Here is a 16822-nt window from a genome sequence, read left to right as displayed (position 1 = left end):
AAAAATCACTTGGGCTTTTATACTTCCTTGTGTTTTTTATCTTTTTCATTATATTAAAATCTGAGCCTTAACTCAATGAACCCACCTCCAAGCCTGAAACTTTTTTTTTTTTCTTAGAAGCTCCATTAGTGAACCAACAGATAGTAAGGAAATGCCACCCCCAGCCCAGCCCCCCTAAATTTCAAATACTTAAAATTAAATATTATCTCCAACTGTCAAGTTCTTGATAGCTCTGAAATAGGGAAGCACGTTTTGTTTAGCAGGACCGACAAGTTCAGTGATAAAAATAACAAGTGATGTCTGTTTTCTTTTCTCAAAGGAATAGAATATGTATGCAGAGCATAAATAATAAAAAGGTAGTAAAACAGTTTGGGAACAACCATGGCCCAGTTACAAGAAAAATCATTATGGCCCATGTTCAAGAGTCTATTCTTTCTTTAATAAGCACATATAAATCACATTGACAGTAATGGCAGATATGCTTGCTCGCGAGGGAGAATTAGCACGTAAAAGCCATTATCCACTGACTAGGAAGATATTAACTGCTGCCTTCTAAACATTCTTTTTTTCCCCTCAGAATTTACTCCAGAGTTTAATCCCCTGGCAGTAATTGTAGCCACCTCTACTATTAGACACATATATTGATTATGAAAAAATAAAGGACATTAAAGGAGATTTTTTTAAGCTTCTAAGCATTTAAAAATGTAGTGTCTTCTCCAGAGATGGAGTGAAAAGAGAATCTCAAGTTAGCAAAATACCTCTGATCAAAGGGTATGGGTATCCCAGATTGACAATAATCTCCAACGAGAAACAGTGTGTCTGCACAGAAATCTTACCATGTAAATCAAATCTTTATACCCAAGCAGATAACACTATCACCTATTGTATGTTTAGTCTTGCTCAGAGTCGGGCTAAATTTCGGCTGCAGAACAAAATAACCCCCAGCCCTACATCAACTTGTTAATTCACTTAAAGTTATTGAGTGTGTGGTGTGTATATGTATGTGTGTCAGGTGTTGTTAGGTAATGAAGAAATAGTATAGCGAGGAGCAGACTTGGCTCCTGTATTCATAAAACTCATGGATTATTGGGGAAAGGCATACAAAAAGAGGTAAGGAAATAATAAAATATATAATGCAAAATTTAAAAAAAAACTTGCAATGAATTTGATAATCAGGGAGTTGTGTCAGTAAGTATGGAATGGGGGGCCTGAGTTAATATTTAAGTTAAATTTGAAGGATTAAAAAGAGAAAGACATGCTGAGAACTGGAGAAGCAAAATGGGGAGGTGGATTCCAGGAAGGGGAAACAGATGAACACAGGCTGGGGTGAAAAAAAGCTAGACAGTGTGGCTGGAGACTCAGGATAAGTGAAATTAGTGGCTCATGGGAAATGGGAAGGAAAGTCACGGGCCAGATAATCACGCACAGCACCTCCTGATTACATTCGTTGGCACCAGAGGGTTTTAGGCAGGCAAAAGCCACAAATCAGAGAGAGAAAGAGAAAAAAAGAGAGAGAGAGAGAGTGTGTGTGTGTGTGTGTGTGTGTCTCAATCTCTCTGATGTATGTATAGTAAATTGGAGACAATTTGAAGTAGGATAGTTATAGCAGAAATGGAAAAAAAAAGACATGAAATGAGATAATTTTGCAGATATAATCTGCAGGATTTATCAATAATGTATAGATGATGGAGAGGAGGGAAATTGTAAGTGGAAAGAGTTAGGGGGTCCCCAGCAAAAGAAAAATGAGACACAGTTTTCATGACACTAGAGAGAAGTCGTTTTAGCTCTATTTGTCCAAACACACTCTCAGCAGAAATTCCTAGGAGGTGTAAGAATTTCAAAGAAATGCAAAAGCGTCCATAGTTAAGGATATCAAGGGTAAAAAAAAGGAATGCAAAAACTAATGGTCTCTACCAGGCCTGGAAATAACCTAACCATATCAGAGACAATAAATCAGTGGTAAAAACTTGCAGTGCTGTTTCAAAAGTAAGCAAGACCCTGCATTCCTTACCTGAGATAAAGGCCCAAGACGCTATCCAGTTTATACCGATTCTGGAGCCTACCCAGAGCCCCTTCCCTTGTCCAACAGTTACCCCTGCTTCATTATAATGTTACAGTCTCCGCCCAGAGACGAGCACAAGCTTCATTACCATAATTTACGATGCAGGTATAGGTATGCTTTCTAAGTACACCTGAGCAAGCCTTTACCTGGGACGACAAAGTTCTCCTTTTGGAATATTCTTCCTAACCCTAAAAAAAAAGAACACCTCTCCTCGTGTAGGGAGTCACAGGCTTGGAAATTGTTCCTCGTCATCTCCTTATTTGCTGCAAATACAGTTTGCTTTGTGGGACAACTCCACCTGGTGTCGTCCCCATCTGTAAGTCTCCAAGGAGTGAACTCAGGTTAGCTCCATTACAGGATGATGATGCCCAGCGTGCTGGCTTGAGTAACTGCACGTATGCTAAATGTTGTTCAACAAAAGGCACACTAACATACACACACGTATAAAACACATAGGTCAGAATTTTTAGAGAGACTAAGTGATGAGTTGAAACCCAAGAAATCCCTACTTAGGGATCCCATATAGCCTCTAGAACCCTTTTCTGTCCAAGGCCTAGGGAATCCCTCCCTTAAGTTTCTTTCATGTCTCATGACCCTAGGTGAGATGCAGACATTCCCAAGAATGAATGGCCTGTGTATGCACTGTGCTGTGTTTAACACAGGCTTAACAGTACATTTAACTCTAATTTAAAGATGAGGTCAAATGTAGGAAGAAATGCATGAAGAGTGTCTAGTGCTTTCCTTTAAATATTTTCCTCTTTAGTGATTCCTGACTTGCTATAACATTCAATTTAAAAAAACACAAAAAACAAAAACCAAAAAAAAAAAAAAATTAAAAAACCCATTGCTTTCCTGATTCATGGTTGGCTTTGAGTGAAGGTGACTGGAGTGTTTAGAAAAAAATTCCATTTCTAAATTTAAGCCTCAGTGGCAAGTTTGCATTGCCCACGTTGGAAACTTTTTCCATGCTCTATAAATCAAAGCTTTTTTATTCTTATGAATTGCTGGCTTTTGTGAGATCTCTCACAAAACATAATACCCCAAATATGAATCACCTTGATGAAAATTCACCAATTAAAGGTAAATTGATGTGAAAATAAAACTGTCTTTAGCTCTGTGCAGCAAGATGCTGGGAGCTAGGGGGAAAGAAAAAAGTGAGGTGGAGTATGGGGGTGAATGCATAATTTGGGTGAATCATCAATATTTACTTGGTTTATATTCCCATTCGTCTTTAAACTCTGAGAAAGACCATGTTGGTTTTTACTACTGAAAAAAAAATCAACTCCTACAGAGCAGAGGATAAAATCAAATTTCTGCTCTAAAGCCTTGGGCAATTTTGAGAAAGAGTAAATGGCAAGCTAATTTACTGAAATACTAGTATATATTTTGTTTTTCCTTCAATTTTAAAACACTAGCCAAGTATTTTGCCTCAAAGGGTTTTTCTTGGCAGGAAGAAGTGGAAGCTGCTGGAAAACAATGCCTTTTCCAGTCTTTTGCGAGGGCCAGGTTTACAAGGTTTCTCTAGAAAGGAAAAAAAAAAAAAGAAAGAAAAAAGAAAGAAAGAAAGAAAAGAAAAGAAAAGGAGAGAACAGAATGCATTGAGGGCTGACAGAGACAATAGGATTACCACTGATCAGGAGAATTTTGGTGGGATTTAGAAGTGCTGAGTTCCAGCATCCTGCTCTCTGCTCAGGGTCAAGGGTTCAGAGAGAATCGGTGAGGTACACATAGGGAGACTGGACCTGGACCACAGCCCACAGATCCTGGCAGGAGTCGGCAAAGACCCAGTCCCCACTTAGGACAGGACCAACACGGTTCTTGAAATTCAAAGGACAAACTTGGAAAAGGGTTTTTGGTGAGACCAAGTGCAGAGAAAAGTCAAAAGGAGGCTCTGCCTGATCCAAGGTGGGGAGTAGGGAGTGGGGGCAATGATGACTATGATTAAATATCCTGTAAATCCAGAAGAAATGCCTAAGGCCTTTCTGATTTAAATTGTGCTGACATAAAGACAATTAAGAAATGTTCCATTTCTTGCACACCTGAGTTGGTGGACCAAGACTCATAATTTTAATAATACATGCTGAACAAAAACCTGCTAAACAAATGCCTTAGGATATATTTGTCTTCCAAAGCTGGGAATTCTAAAAACGATTCCTTTTCTTTCAGATCATAAGCCAAACTTCATCAATGGCCTGGGAATTCCTAATGAAGTCTTAGGTGCCAGAGTCCCAGTATGAATCAGCCAAGGAGATATGAGTAACTTTGCCACAAAGAGCTAGTCCATGCTCAGGAACAGCACTACAGAAACTGGTGATGGTAGCTTAGGAAGGATTCCTCAACAGAGTCAATTCTCTTGGGAGTTCCCCATTGAATAGGTCACTCATTTGTTCCTACATCTGTAAGCAAACTAAGTAAGTATCTGTTAATTCTGTTTCCTAACATTATGATTGCTGGTGGTAGATAAATGCATGGCCATTTAATTAAACAAAGGAATGATGTATTCACTGAAAGTTGAAAGTTGAAGAAGGCAATTCACTGAGGTAGAACATAGCCGTTCACTTAGAACCTTAATAGGAGTCTATGCAATTGAAAATATATATCTTGAATTTTCTATGAAAATTAGATGGCAATTCATTTAGGGGCCATTTCTAGAATTTTCTATGTTACACTGATCATATTCGCACTCTGTTCATTCATCACTTCTTAATTCAAAATGTGTTGCACTGATTTTAAAAGCATGCTAATGTACGTACTTCCAAGTGTAAGTATATATGAATGGGAAGGAAAAATTAAATTGAAATAAATTAATTGTATTTCAAATGAACACTATAACTACACTAAAAGAAAGGAAGGTAGGAAGAAAATTTAAAAAAAAAAGGGAGGGAGAGAAGGAAGGAAGAAAACAAACCAAGTTATCATCCAGTTACTTATAAACTCAGCATTTGATTTTATCTGTTAAGTCTTAGGCACTGGGGAATAAGAATCACAAACTAATCCTGAATTTTTTTTTTAGTTGATTCATTACTTGTAGTAGTATGGGCGACTTCAAGTAATCCTGAAACTATTTTAGATTCATTGTTGGATGTAGCACATGAGTAACTGACATCACTGGGAGCAAGGATCCCACCACAGAAGAAGGAACATGGAAACACAGAATGTGGGAAGTGAAGAAACAATGATGTCGAGATGGAGGTACCACTGTGAACTCGTATTTTCTAAAATATGCGTATATGCATGTCTATGTGCACATGTATTTTTTTGTAGATCAGCATCCACTGTTTGGATGATTTGGGTTTTATCAAAAGGAGTAGAAATAAGGAGTTAGTACCTAAGGTCATGTGCAAAAGGTTGTGAACACATAGCAGCTGGCAACAAGGACAGGTGAAAACCACAGAGGAACATTCTTCAGTTCAGTGTGTGTATATTTATATATATATGCAGGTACGTGTAGATACTTGAATATATTTCCTATCTTTGCCTGCTGAAAGGATCAGGAAACAAATATACTTGAGGAGCATTGAGCACACCAACCACCCAGATCTTGGTCTATAATATCAATCATGACTAAATGAAGACTGAAGGGCTGATTCCAGGGCTTGGGTAAGGTAGGTATAAGCTGGGCCTGGAATGTCCTGTCACGGCAGAAAGTAAGGAAGGGCAAAAACAAACAAACAAAAACAAAAAAACCCCTGAAAGTGCTGGGGTGGGGCATGTCACAATATGACAAAGACCAACTTCATGGGATTCACACTGGCCCAAAATAATTTAGTAAAGTAATTATAAACTGTTTGAAAAACAGAAACTCGTGGGTCCATACCAATAAGGAAGAAATGAAGGAAGGAAAGAAGGAAGGATGAGTGGAAGGAAAGGAGAGAGAAAAGGAAGGGAGAAAGGAAAATAAAAGGAAAAAAAGGAAAAAAGGAAAAGAAAAAAAGAAATATTGGAGGTGGAAAATAATCATTTCGTAACTACCGCAGGGAAGACTGGATCAGGAGAAAATCTTCAATGGATGCTAAATCTAGGGTGAACTTCTGATGAGGTACAGGCTATTTTCATGGTCTTAACGTCTCTCCACAGACAGTTTATTAGTGGCAAGGGAGAAAAGCTACTCTTCATGCAGTGGAGAAACTGGACAGAGTGTTGACCCATCACCGGTCAAGGACAGGGACGTCCTGTGCCTTCAGATGGGACACTGGGAGGAGGCCACAATGACACCTATGCAATATCCCACCCCAAAATGCAAAACCCGACTTTAATCATGAGAAAACATCAAACACAAAATGAGTGACTCTGCAGTGACAAAAGGTGGGAGGTTTATAGATTTCAAAAATGTCAATGTCATGGCAGACAAAAAAAAAGTCGATGGAAATTTTTCAGATGAAAGAAGGCTAAAGAGACCTGAAAACTATATGCAGTGTCTGACCCCAGGCTGCACACTGTGCTGGAAGGGAAATGTTATAAAAGACAACACTGGGTCAACCGACTAAATTGGAGTATGGATGACAGAATGGATAAAATATATTGCATCCAAGCAACATTTACTGAAGTTGGTAACTCTTTGTTATGTAGGGAATATCATTATTTTTAGAAAATGCACACTGAAGTAGTTAGGGGTAAATAGCCATTTTGTATTTAGTTTTTGCTCAACTGGTTATGGAAAAAAAAAAGAGAGAGAAAGTGAAAATGTCAAAGGAAATGGGATACAATGTTCACAAGCGTAAAGATATATCAGTGTTCTTTGTACTGTTTTTATTTTTTTAATTTCTTAATTAATTTTTTAGAAGATTTTATTTATTTATTTGAGAGAGAGAGAGTGCGAGCATGAGTGGGGGTAGGGGCAGGGGAGAAGGACAAGCAGACTCCTCACTTAGTGTGGAGCCCAAAGCGAGGCTCAATCCCACAACCCTGAGATCATGACCTGAATCAAAACCAAGAGTCGGTCGCTCAACTGACTGAGCAACCCAGTGCCCTAGTACAGTATTTATTTTTGAATGTTTTTTTTTTTTGTAAATTTGAAATTATTTCTAAATAAAATTTAACAAAATGTGTTACACCATACTTTTGTTTCTATCCTTTCTTCATCCACTGTAGTTCAGGACTTACGACTCTACATCCTGAAGCAATCTAATACACTGACACAGGATTTATTTTGCTCAAAAAATATTCTCTCAGCTTACTCTCAAGCTTTCCAGTTGCCTGAAGGTCCGTGAAAAATAAACACCTTCGTTGAGAGCATTGACCCATTTGCCCCAAAAGGCCACTCTAGCCCTGTCAACTACCATATGGATGCATGAAGCAAAACAAAACTATGTCCCCTGAACATTAGTCTGTGTAGCCCCATCAGAACCATTCTGCCCTGTATGAATGCTCCCCCACATACTTTTATCATCTGCATCACCCTCTCTTTAAAGCCTAGTTCTAATGTAATCTTTAATTAATTTTAAGATTAATTTAGTTAATCTCTCTCTCACCTCTCTGTCATTTCTTTCTCTCTTGTCTCTCCTCCCTCTCCCGTGCTCCCCACACCCCTTACTTTGTCTCTTTCTCTCACTCTCTGCGAGGTTCATTTGCTTGACTGATTCTGAGTGTCCATAATGACTGTTCGGCATATTCTACAGGAATAAGTACTTGTCTTCGAATTATACACTTATTAGGATATTAATGAATATAAAGCAATGGACCATGAGTCAAAAAACAAATCAACAACAACAACAATATAAACAAGCCTAGGTCCTCTTCTAAGTTCTGACAACAGTGGCATATCAAAGAAATGTTGTTAGTGGCAAGGGGGAACCCCTTTGAACCTCAGTTTCATCATCTGTAAAGTGAGGATGCATATGTCCTGTCCATTTCATTGCGCTGTGTGAGATTTAAGACACACTTAGGGACTGACGAATGTTCCTGTAGTTTTCACATGTCCTTCTCCCCGGGAGCTATGTATTCAAAATCTCTTGAACATGACCTTTGACACTAACTCCTCATTTCTACTCCTTTTGATAAAACTCAAATCGTCCAAATGATGGATGCTACTCTACAAAAACGATTCATTCCTCTTCTAAGGACCATCCTTGACCAAAACTAGCTGCACTTCAGTGGACACTCCTGCCAAAGCCCGGCAAAAATTCTGCTTCCCTTCCCTAAGTTCACACAGTTCCTTAGAGCCTTCTCATGTTCGGCAATTTTGAATAAGGGCTTATGCTAACAGCTTTCTGGTTGATTTTCTTTCTCAGAAAACAAGATGATATAACATAGTCATGGTTTCTAAATGCTAATCTATGAACCGGCTGCATGAGAGTCCCCTCTGAAGAGATTTTCAACAAACAAATAAAAAAAAAACCCAAAACCTAAAACAAAACAACAACAACGAAATGAAAAGAACAACAGTTCCTGGGCTCTTTCTAGACTTTCCCTGATGTCAGGCCAGGAACTGGTCCTTTTAAAGCTCTTCAGGTGATTCTGAAATAAAGCTGCACCTACATGTAGAAAAAAGTTCTGGAAAGCCATTAAGGGCTATTGAAATGTAAGATAGTAAAGACAGCTAGAAGTTGGTAGTTTGGTTCATTTGAACTCAGAAATGATTCTCTCGAAAGTTAAAATCCCACACATGCTATTTCCACATTGACAGAATCAACTGATCTCTGATCATGGGAACCCCTTAGGACTGAATGTAGGACACACTTCCCCGCTTCACAAGGACTTTCTTGTACATTGTTCCAAAATAATTAATAATTTTAGAGATGTTCCCTAAAAAAAGAAAAGAGTTAATATCCCAGTGGGTCATGTGCTTGGAGTTATTTTCAGCATAGAGAACAAAGGTGCACCAATTCCTCTTTCATTCGGTTTCCCTAAGTCCCTGGGGGGTGGACTTTTATACAGTTCACCTCAGTGAGGAATCTACATATCAGGGATTGAACATGACATCTTTAATATTAGAGTTTAACCAACTGAGGTAAATGGCCAGACTTCTAATGCAAAAGTGGTTCACCCAACAGAATGCCAGCATATCTATCAATTTCCCTAGACACTAAAAAGTATAACTTGCGGCTGTTCATTGCCAAAATATATAAAAAAAACAAAGAAATTGAACAGAAATTGGCATGTAAACAATGACTTCAATATTTTATGAGGCCCTAAGATATTTATCAAGCCACAACACTGAAATATATAACATCTTCTTAAATTACAGGAAAGAACATGACATGAAAGTATTGCTCATTTGAGAGAAAAAACATTTAACATGCTGCTTATTAAATGTCACTGTTGCTGGAAAAATTGGAACGAAAAAATGAACTGTGTGTATCAGCGTCAAGTTGTGTAGTTGGTTTTCATAGTCACCTGTAAGAAATGGGAAGGACTAAAGCTTCAGCAAAAGAAAAAGCAATGCAAACAGGGGGATTTACCTGTCATGGCCTGTTGGTCATCCACGGTTAACTTTAAACTTTTTCCTCGACGGACCACACGCACTGTGTGCCATTCGTTATCATTGAGGTTATAGCCGGCAAAAAGGGTCTCGGGACCTTTGCCTGTAGAATATGCCAAACAGTCATTATGGACACTCAGAATCAGTCAAGCAAATGAACCTCACAGAGAGTGAGAGAAAGAGACAAAGTAAGGGGTGTGGGAAGCACAGGAGAGGGAGGAGAGACAAGAGAGAAAGAAATGAGAGAGAGGTGAGAGAGAGAGAAGAGACTGGCTGGATCAATTTTCAAGCCCATTAGAGTCAGAGCAAGCAAGGAAAATGACAAATTAACAGACATTCAGGTGTGACACTTTGAGAAGAATCTTTAACATTATGCATTGATCAGACAAGTGAATGAACCTTGTTGTCATAAATAGGCACAGTCAATATAGCATCGGGAAGCCTCCCAAATTTACACACACTTGCTTGTTGTTGTTGTTGTTGTTGTTGTTGTTTTCCCCAGGGAATTCTCTGATCTTTGCAGTTATGGCTTTCTTATTAATGAAGCAGATAGCAGTGTTGTAGCCTCTGACTTCTGGGAGAGAGCTAAGCATCTTTAGCCGGAGCAACTAGCCGATTAGATCCTGGTGAGGAGACTGCGCTGGGCGGGGTTGTGTGATGGCTACGCTTGACTCTTACATCACGTACCTCCAATGCTCAACAAATTCTTAAGTTTATGGAATGTCGTACCTAAAAACTAAGTCTAGTGGAGTGGGTTTAGATAAAAGTATTGACTCGTAGGAAATGAAAAAAAAAAGGTCACAGCCAATTAAGGTCTAAGTGTTGGGTGGGAAGGAAGAAAGAAAAGTGAGATTGAACAGCACTGGAGGGCAGGAATTCCCAGCTGAGGACCAAAAGAAAAGAGGCAAGATACGTAACCACCTGGGAAAGGAGCTGCCAGTGAGTCAATGTAAATCCATACAAATGGACTACAAATGGATTTACATTGGCTTGGAACAGACAAATCATTTCAGAAAGTTGTTTTGTGGAAATTACTGAAATGACAAAGTTAGACAAACATCCCTGTTCCACGTAAAAACAAAGCAAGGGAAAAAAACTTTAATATGCCTGGAAATTTTTTAATTAAAAAAGTATTTCCACTAATCTGACACTATGATTCACAGAGACAAAGTAATGAGACGTTTTTAAAGATACATTATTTGGGGATGGATTTTCCCCCTGTTTTCCAAGTACTGAAATGTGTTGGTATGCTAAAATAATGGAAGACGTGACATCATTGAGTTTCATGACTTTCAACAGATTCAGGATCAGGGTTGGGTTCATAATTTCTTCAACCAAATTCTACCAGCAAAACCAATCAATGTCCAAGACTCATAGGAGGACATAGAAAAGGCCAAGAAGGAGAAAGAGAAGAAAGGAAAGAAAGAAAGAAAGAAAGAAAGAAAGAAAGAAAGAAAGAAAGAAAGAAAGAAAGAAAGAAAGAAAGAACTAACAGAACCAAGTAGAAGAACCTCAGTAGTCCATCCAACAGCAGATCATTGTTTGCTTTTGGTATTGCTGGCTATCCTGATTTCTCTCTTAGGATATAACAGGAGCAAGCTCCGCTTTTCTTGGTTGGGGTTTCTCTGGGGCTTAAAACAAACCAGTGAGATAAGGTAAATTTTGCAGGAGGAACTGCTTCATGTCTTTAAAAGAAAGCATCATTAAGATGAGAAATAATCTTTTTGTTTCTTCAGAAAAGTTAAATTACACATCCGGATACATGAATAAAAACGAGTCTAGACAGAGCAGTTTTGAGAGATTGATCACTAAATAACTAGAGGAAGCCTCTTAGTTCAGCAACTGCAAAAAAAAAAAAAAAAAAAAAGGCAAAAAAAAGCTTTGAGACCAAATGTTGAAAGCAAGTTCCACGATCAAAGGAACTCTTTCTAGTTTCAACAGTGAAGAAAGAAGCGCTTAATAACTCTGCAGAATCTTAGCATCCTACTGGCAGCAAGGGTCATTCTTAGTTTTGATCTTTGAAAAGAGAATATATCATGTTAAAGTTATTTTTATAGGGAAGACTTTTTCTCTTAGAAATACGTGCTTTTGAAGCAGCTTCACTCCCGTTCTCTTAATTTTAAAAGTGTTTTGTCAAGAAAAAGAAGCTTAGGGGTGATATCATCATGTTACCACATTCTGGGCTTGATCTTGCTCTCAAGGCGTAATGCTTAATCTATGAAACAACTATTTCCATAACAACAGCCCAAAATCCAATTAAAAATAACCCTTTGGTTCATAAAAATCTCTGTGGGCCAACTTGAAGCTCCTTTCTTGCATTATTAAAAATGTGAAGAGATTGATTTTGGAAGACAAGGTTTTAAAAAATGCACTTAATATTCTCAGTTCAAAACAGTATTGTTATTTGTGCAACTTGAAGTGTAATGGACAAGGAGTTAAGAATTGTGGTTGCTAGCCCTTGATTTGCTACTAAGAAAGAAGTTGGGCCGGTAAATGTTATTATGTGCCAGGCATTTTATCTGTTAACTTATTTCATCTTTACATTGTTAACATTTTGCAGATGTGGAACTGAAGGCCTAGGAAACTAAAACTTCTTGCCTCAAGGTCACACAGCTAAAATGTGATAGGAAAGTGTTCCATTCTAGGTTTAAAGGGCTCAAAGCCTGCATGCTTTCACCTGCATTAGCCTGCCTCCTAACTATATGACCTTTGGCTAGAAGCAAAACTTCTCAGTTGCCCTACATCTAAATGAAGGGGATGGGAAAGCTGCTCTTTGTTATGACTTCCCGCTTGCTCTACAGAATGATCACAATCTTACACACCCTCTGCATAAGTCATGGTAGATGGAAACCTCTAAAACGGCATACCATACCTCCAAACGTACTAAAGGCATGATATAGAAGAAGGGCCATCATTTTGGGACTGGGTCCACATAATTAGCAGGGTTTTTTTTTTAATGATTTTATTTATTTATTTGAGAGAGAGAGAGAGAGAGAGAGGGAGCAGAGGGAGCACGAGCAGAGGGAGAAGCAGACTCCCTGCCGAGCAGGGAGCCCGATGCGGGACTCGATCCCAGGACTCTGGGATCATGACCTGAGTTGAAGGTAGATACATAGTCGACTGAGCCACTCAGGCGCCCCCATAATCAGCAATTTGCTAAAACATACAGCTTTTGGTGGTGTCAACAAACCTACTTACGAAAGGGAGGATATGGTGTGGATGATATCTGTAATGCCTTAGAGATCTCACACTCTCACATTTAAAACCTATGGAATTGGTAAAGAAAGGTGGCTTCACTGTTTTAATTTTGAGTTTGAGGGTCCTTTGTCCTGTTGTAAAAATGTTAATGGCAAAATTATAGTCCCTACAGCCATGGATGACCTGAATTCCTTTTGAGATTTCCTCTTCTTTAGAGGATATCAAAATACTGGCAGTAACATCTTTCTCCCAGCATTAATGTGAATGTTATGGGCTGCATGTTCATTGGTTGAAGCCCTAATCCCTCATGTGATGGTGTTAAGAAGGAGGTGGGGCCTTTGAGAGGTGATGAGGTTTAGATGAAGTCATGAGGGTAGAGCCCCATGACAGGATGGGTTATCTGAGAAGAAGAGACATCAGAACTCTTTCTCTCCATCATGGAAGGACACAGAAAGAAGGTGGCAATCTGCAAGCAAGGAAGAAGGCTCTCACCAAGAACCAAACCTGCCAACAGTGACCTTGGACTCACAGTCCAGAACTATGAGAAATAAATGTTTACCGTTCAAGTCACACAGTCCATGGCATTTGTTATAGGAGTCCAAGTAGACATAGTAAGCAATATTCTAAAGATTTTAAAGAAAGCCAATAGCATTGTTTCTATTTTAAAGATAATCATTCCTCATGTTTTGAAGGGAGTTAATATTTGTTTGTAATTTTCCACTTGATTCTCACTGTAACCTATTATTTAAGTCATAGAGATTTTTCCCCCCATATTTTAGTTAAGAAAGAGGATTTAGAAAGGTTGAGTGTATTATTATAAGACTCAGAGTCAGTAAGGAGTGGAATTAAGACTGAGATCTTGAGGTCTTCCAAGCCCCTTCTAGTGTCCTTTCCACAGGCCCCAAAATGATCTGCAGACAGTAAAAGAAAGGTACAGTGTGGCTGAATGACAACAGCTAATATTTAACCAGACTGGATCACAAGTCAGCTCTATAGGATAATGCTGTGTTAAAGAATTTTAGAACTAGAAGGGATGTGGGAGGTAGAGCAGCCCACGGAGCCGTCTACAAACACCTTGAGGTCCGAAGCAATTAGATGATGTTCTGCTATTTAAATGAAGAGTCCAGTTCCCCAGACTAGCAGTCTAGTGAAATTTCTTTAAATTATTCTGCCATTATATTATGCTGAACTAGACTGAACTTCTTGAAGAACACCAAGATCTGACTCTATGATTTGGTCCATGACTGTGATTTGTTCTGCATCTAAAGTGAAAGTCAGGCAAGAATAAATACTGCTTCCTAACAGTATTTAACAGGGCTTAAGTTATGGTATAAGTGTTTGTTTTCTAGTTGGTGGTATCCACGAGGTTTTCTGGTGACTCTGTAGCTAACAGTTTTTAATTTACATTTATTTAAATAATTTAAAGTCATTCATTACAGATGGAAGTAGACACAAAAACATTTCAGTTTTCCTCAGTCTAGTTCAACTTGATTGTCCTTTTATAACCTACCCATGTAAGAAGTTCATCTGTCTTTACAATTTTACCCCTAAGAAGGGTTGAAGATAACCTCAACTTGAGGCGTAGGACAGAGAGGAAGGGGGTGTGTGTGGGAGTGAGGGGTGGAGTCAGTAGTCAGTCACACAGATCCTTCTTTGAAATCTACTACTACAGAGCCTTGATTGAACCACTAGGACTTGATAAAAGATGATAGCTGTTTTTGACCAGATTAGTAACCACATTTGCTAGTTACTTTTTACCTTCATTTTCACTATAGGAGGGGATGGTGGAGAAAATTGGATTTTTTCCCTAGGTCTTCTTTCAACAAATTATGTCACCTTAAGTAAGTCATTTATCTTTTCTGTTCCTCATATTTCATCTATAAAATGAGGATACTTGGTAGGAACATAACAAAAATACTCTCCTGTAAGCCAACTTAATAAACATTTTGTCATTCTTGGAAGGAAGAGAACTAGCCTTGCACCATTTCCAACCTTGCGGCAACATGAAAGAGTACAATATTATAGTGAAGTTCTCTAAATTCATGAGATGTAATTATTATCATTGGCAATTTCATCATTTTTATTTTGACATGGATAGGCAGAAGACAGAGAGAACTTCACCGAGTTATTCTAGACCCAGAATTACTAAACTCAAATGAAACCAGTAGGACAATATTGACATATACTAACAAATGTGTTTATTAATTTATGTAGTCAAATTTTAAGGAGGAGAGCTGTTTTTGTCATCTTGGTATCACTCAGAATGTAGTACCAAATAATCAGGAAATGGTCAGTCAGGAGCAGGAAATGCACCATTATGTACCGGGATATGCCCCTGCTTAATGAAGGGCTTCACTCAGGAAACTAAATCACAGATCAGAGGGTTATGTGGCGAAATAGTGATCTTTAAGAAACCCTTTCTTTTAACTATAGTAATTTATTCTCTCCTCTGTTTAAAGAATCAGATCAGGACTGGGCAGTGTTGGAGACTCTGACCCAGTATCTCTCTAAGCTTGCCTTATTTCAGAACAAATATAGTTGTGCAATGTGAAAATCCAGAAGCTAAACTGGGGCAGTGATTTTATTATTATTATTTTTTAAATCAGTGGAATTATTTTTTTTTCTACCTGTAATCTTGCATAAAGAACATAAAATGATGTAAAATGGCAGTTGCCCTGCTACTTAAAAAGCAAGCTAACCTGGTCCCTGAGGTACCACCCAGAACACCTGGACTCTACAGAATCTTCTAGCTGGCTCATTTCTCCCTTTAGAAAAAGGATTTTCTTTATCAGAAAACACCAGAAAGGCTTTTAAAAACCATGTGCAAGTAACCCTTTGCTTTTAAAATCAGATTTGATTAAAAAAAATGTCATTTATGAATTAAAAAAAAATCAACTATTCTTCCAGAACATCACTGATTATGTATATCAAGGTTCAGAGCTCTTCAAAGCTACTGTTGTTAGTCTATGTACAATATCCTCTTGCATGAGTTCTCAACACACCCTTAATTGCGAAGTCCAAATTTATAGGCTCTCTTCTGAAGATTTTGTAGGCCATTTCCTCCTAGGTCATGTGAGTTATGGAATAGGCTGCCTCTCCTTATTTCTAGCCATAAGGAAACCAAGATTTAGGATTTGTGCTTAATTTGATCAACTATATTATTTTCCTTCCTTTAACTTTTCTTTTCTTTCTTTCTTCTTTCTTTCTTTTTTTTTTTCTTTTTCTTTCTTTCTTTCTTTCTTTCTTTCTTTCTTTCTTTCTTCTTCTTTCTTTCTTTCTTCCTTTCTTTCTTTTCTCCCTTTGTTTCTTTTTTTGCATACTGGCTTTTCTCCACAATGAATTTTTTAAAATACTTTTGTTAATCACTTTAAATTCTATTGCGGCATAAATCAGTATTGCGGCATAAATCAGTAAGTTAATTTATTTAATGAAGAAAAGAATAGCTTCTAAGAGATGTATACATAATTAATCCAACTCTCCCTTGTTACAGATAGTTCCATGGGAGGTTAGTCTATATTTCCAACAAGATTAAATGAGCCTTCATTGACCAATATCAGGTTTGTTTGCAAGTGTACTTTAAATTAATTTTCATATTTGTGATGTATATTTTTTGAACCAAAATATACATAATAAAATGCACATAATACTAATTTTAGATCCTTTTTGGAAGATAGCCTTGTGAAAATGTTTTGTGAAACCACTTATACTAGTTTTTGAATGTGGGGGGAAAAATAGTAAAGAGCAATAGAGAAGAATGAACAAAGCTAAGGGATCTATGAAGCAATGTGATCAAAGATGTTTAGTAGACGAAAATGAAAGCTGTCTCCGGATGAATGGATGTGGCTGGAGAAAAGCAAACCCATACCAATTAAACTTTGATTTTTAAAGCACTTAGATGTATGGGCCACAAAGCTGAGATTCTTATATACCCTTTAGGTCATAATTTCTCTACTGGTATATTTTATTTAATTTATTTATTCTTTTAAGATTTTATTTATTTATTTGACAGAGAGAAACACAGCAAGAGAGGGAACACAAGCAGGGGGAGTGGGAGAGGGAGAAGCAGGCTTCCCGCCGAGCAGGGAGCCCGATGTGGGGCTCAATCCCAGGATCCTGGGATCACGACCTGAGCCGAAGGCAGA

At 38.0% G+C, this 16822-nt stretch overlaps 1 protein-coding gene across 36 annotated transcripts in view; it reads right to left on the bottom strand.

The window, feature by feature from the left end:
• The window catches only part of NRXN1 (neurexin 1), a 1121375-nt gene that overhangs the window by 562776 nt on the left and 541777 nt on the right, over window positions 1-16822 (bottom strand). For all 36 annotated transcript variants that reach the window (XM_032411088.1, XM_032411091.1, XM_032411097.1 and 33 more), the window contains one exon: window positions 9463-9585. In XM_032411088.1, coding sequence (XP_032266979.1) covers window positions 9463-9585 — 123 coding nt within the window. The remainder of the gene's footprint in view (window positions 1-9462; window positions 9586-16822) is intronic.

This window comes from Phoca vitulina, unplaced genomic scaffold (genome assembly GCF_004348235.1).
Source record: "Phoca vitulina isolate PV1807 unplaced genomic scaffold, GSC_HSeal_1.0 scaffold12, whole genome shotgun sequence".
In the NCBI taxonomy this organism is placed as follows: Eukaryota; Metazoa; Chordata; class Mammalia; order Carnivora; family Phocidae; genus Phoca; species Phoca vitulina.
The sequence above is the reverse complement of the archived record's forward strand: the minus strand, read 5'-3'. Positions and strand labels throughout refer to the sequence as shown.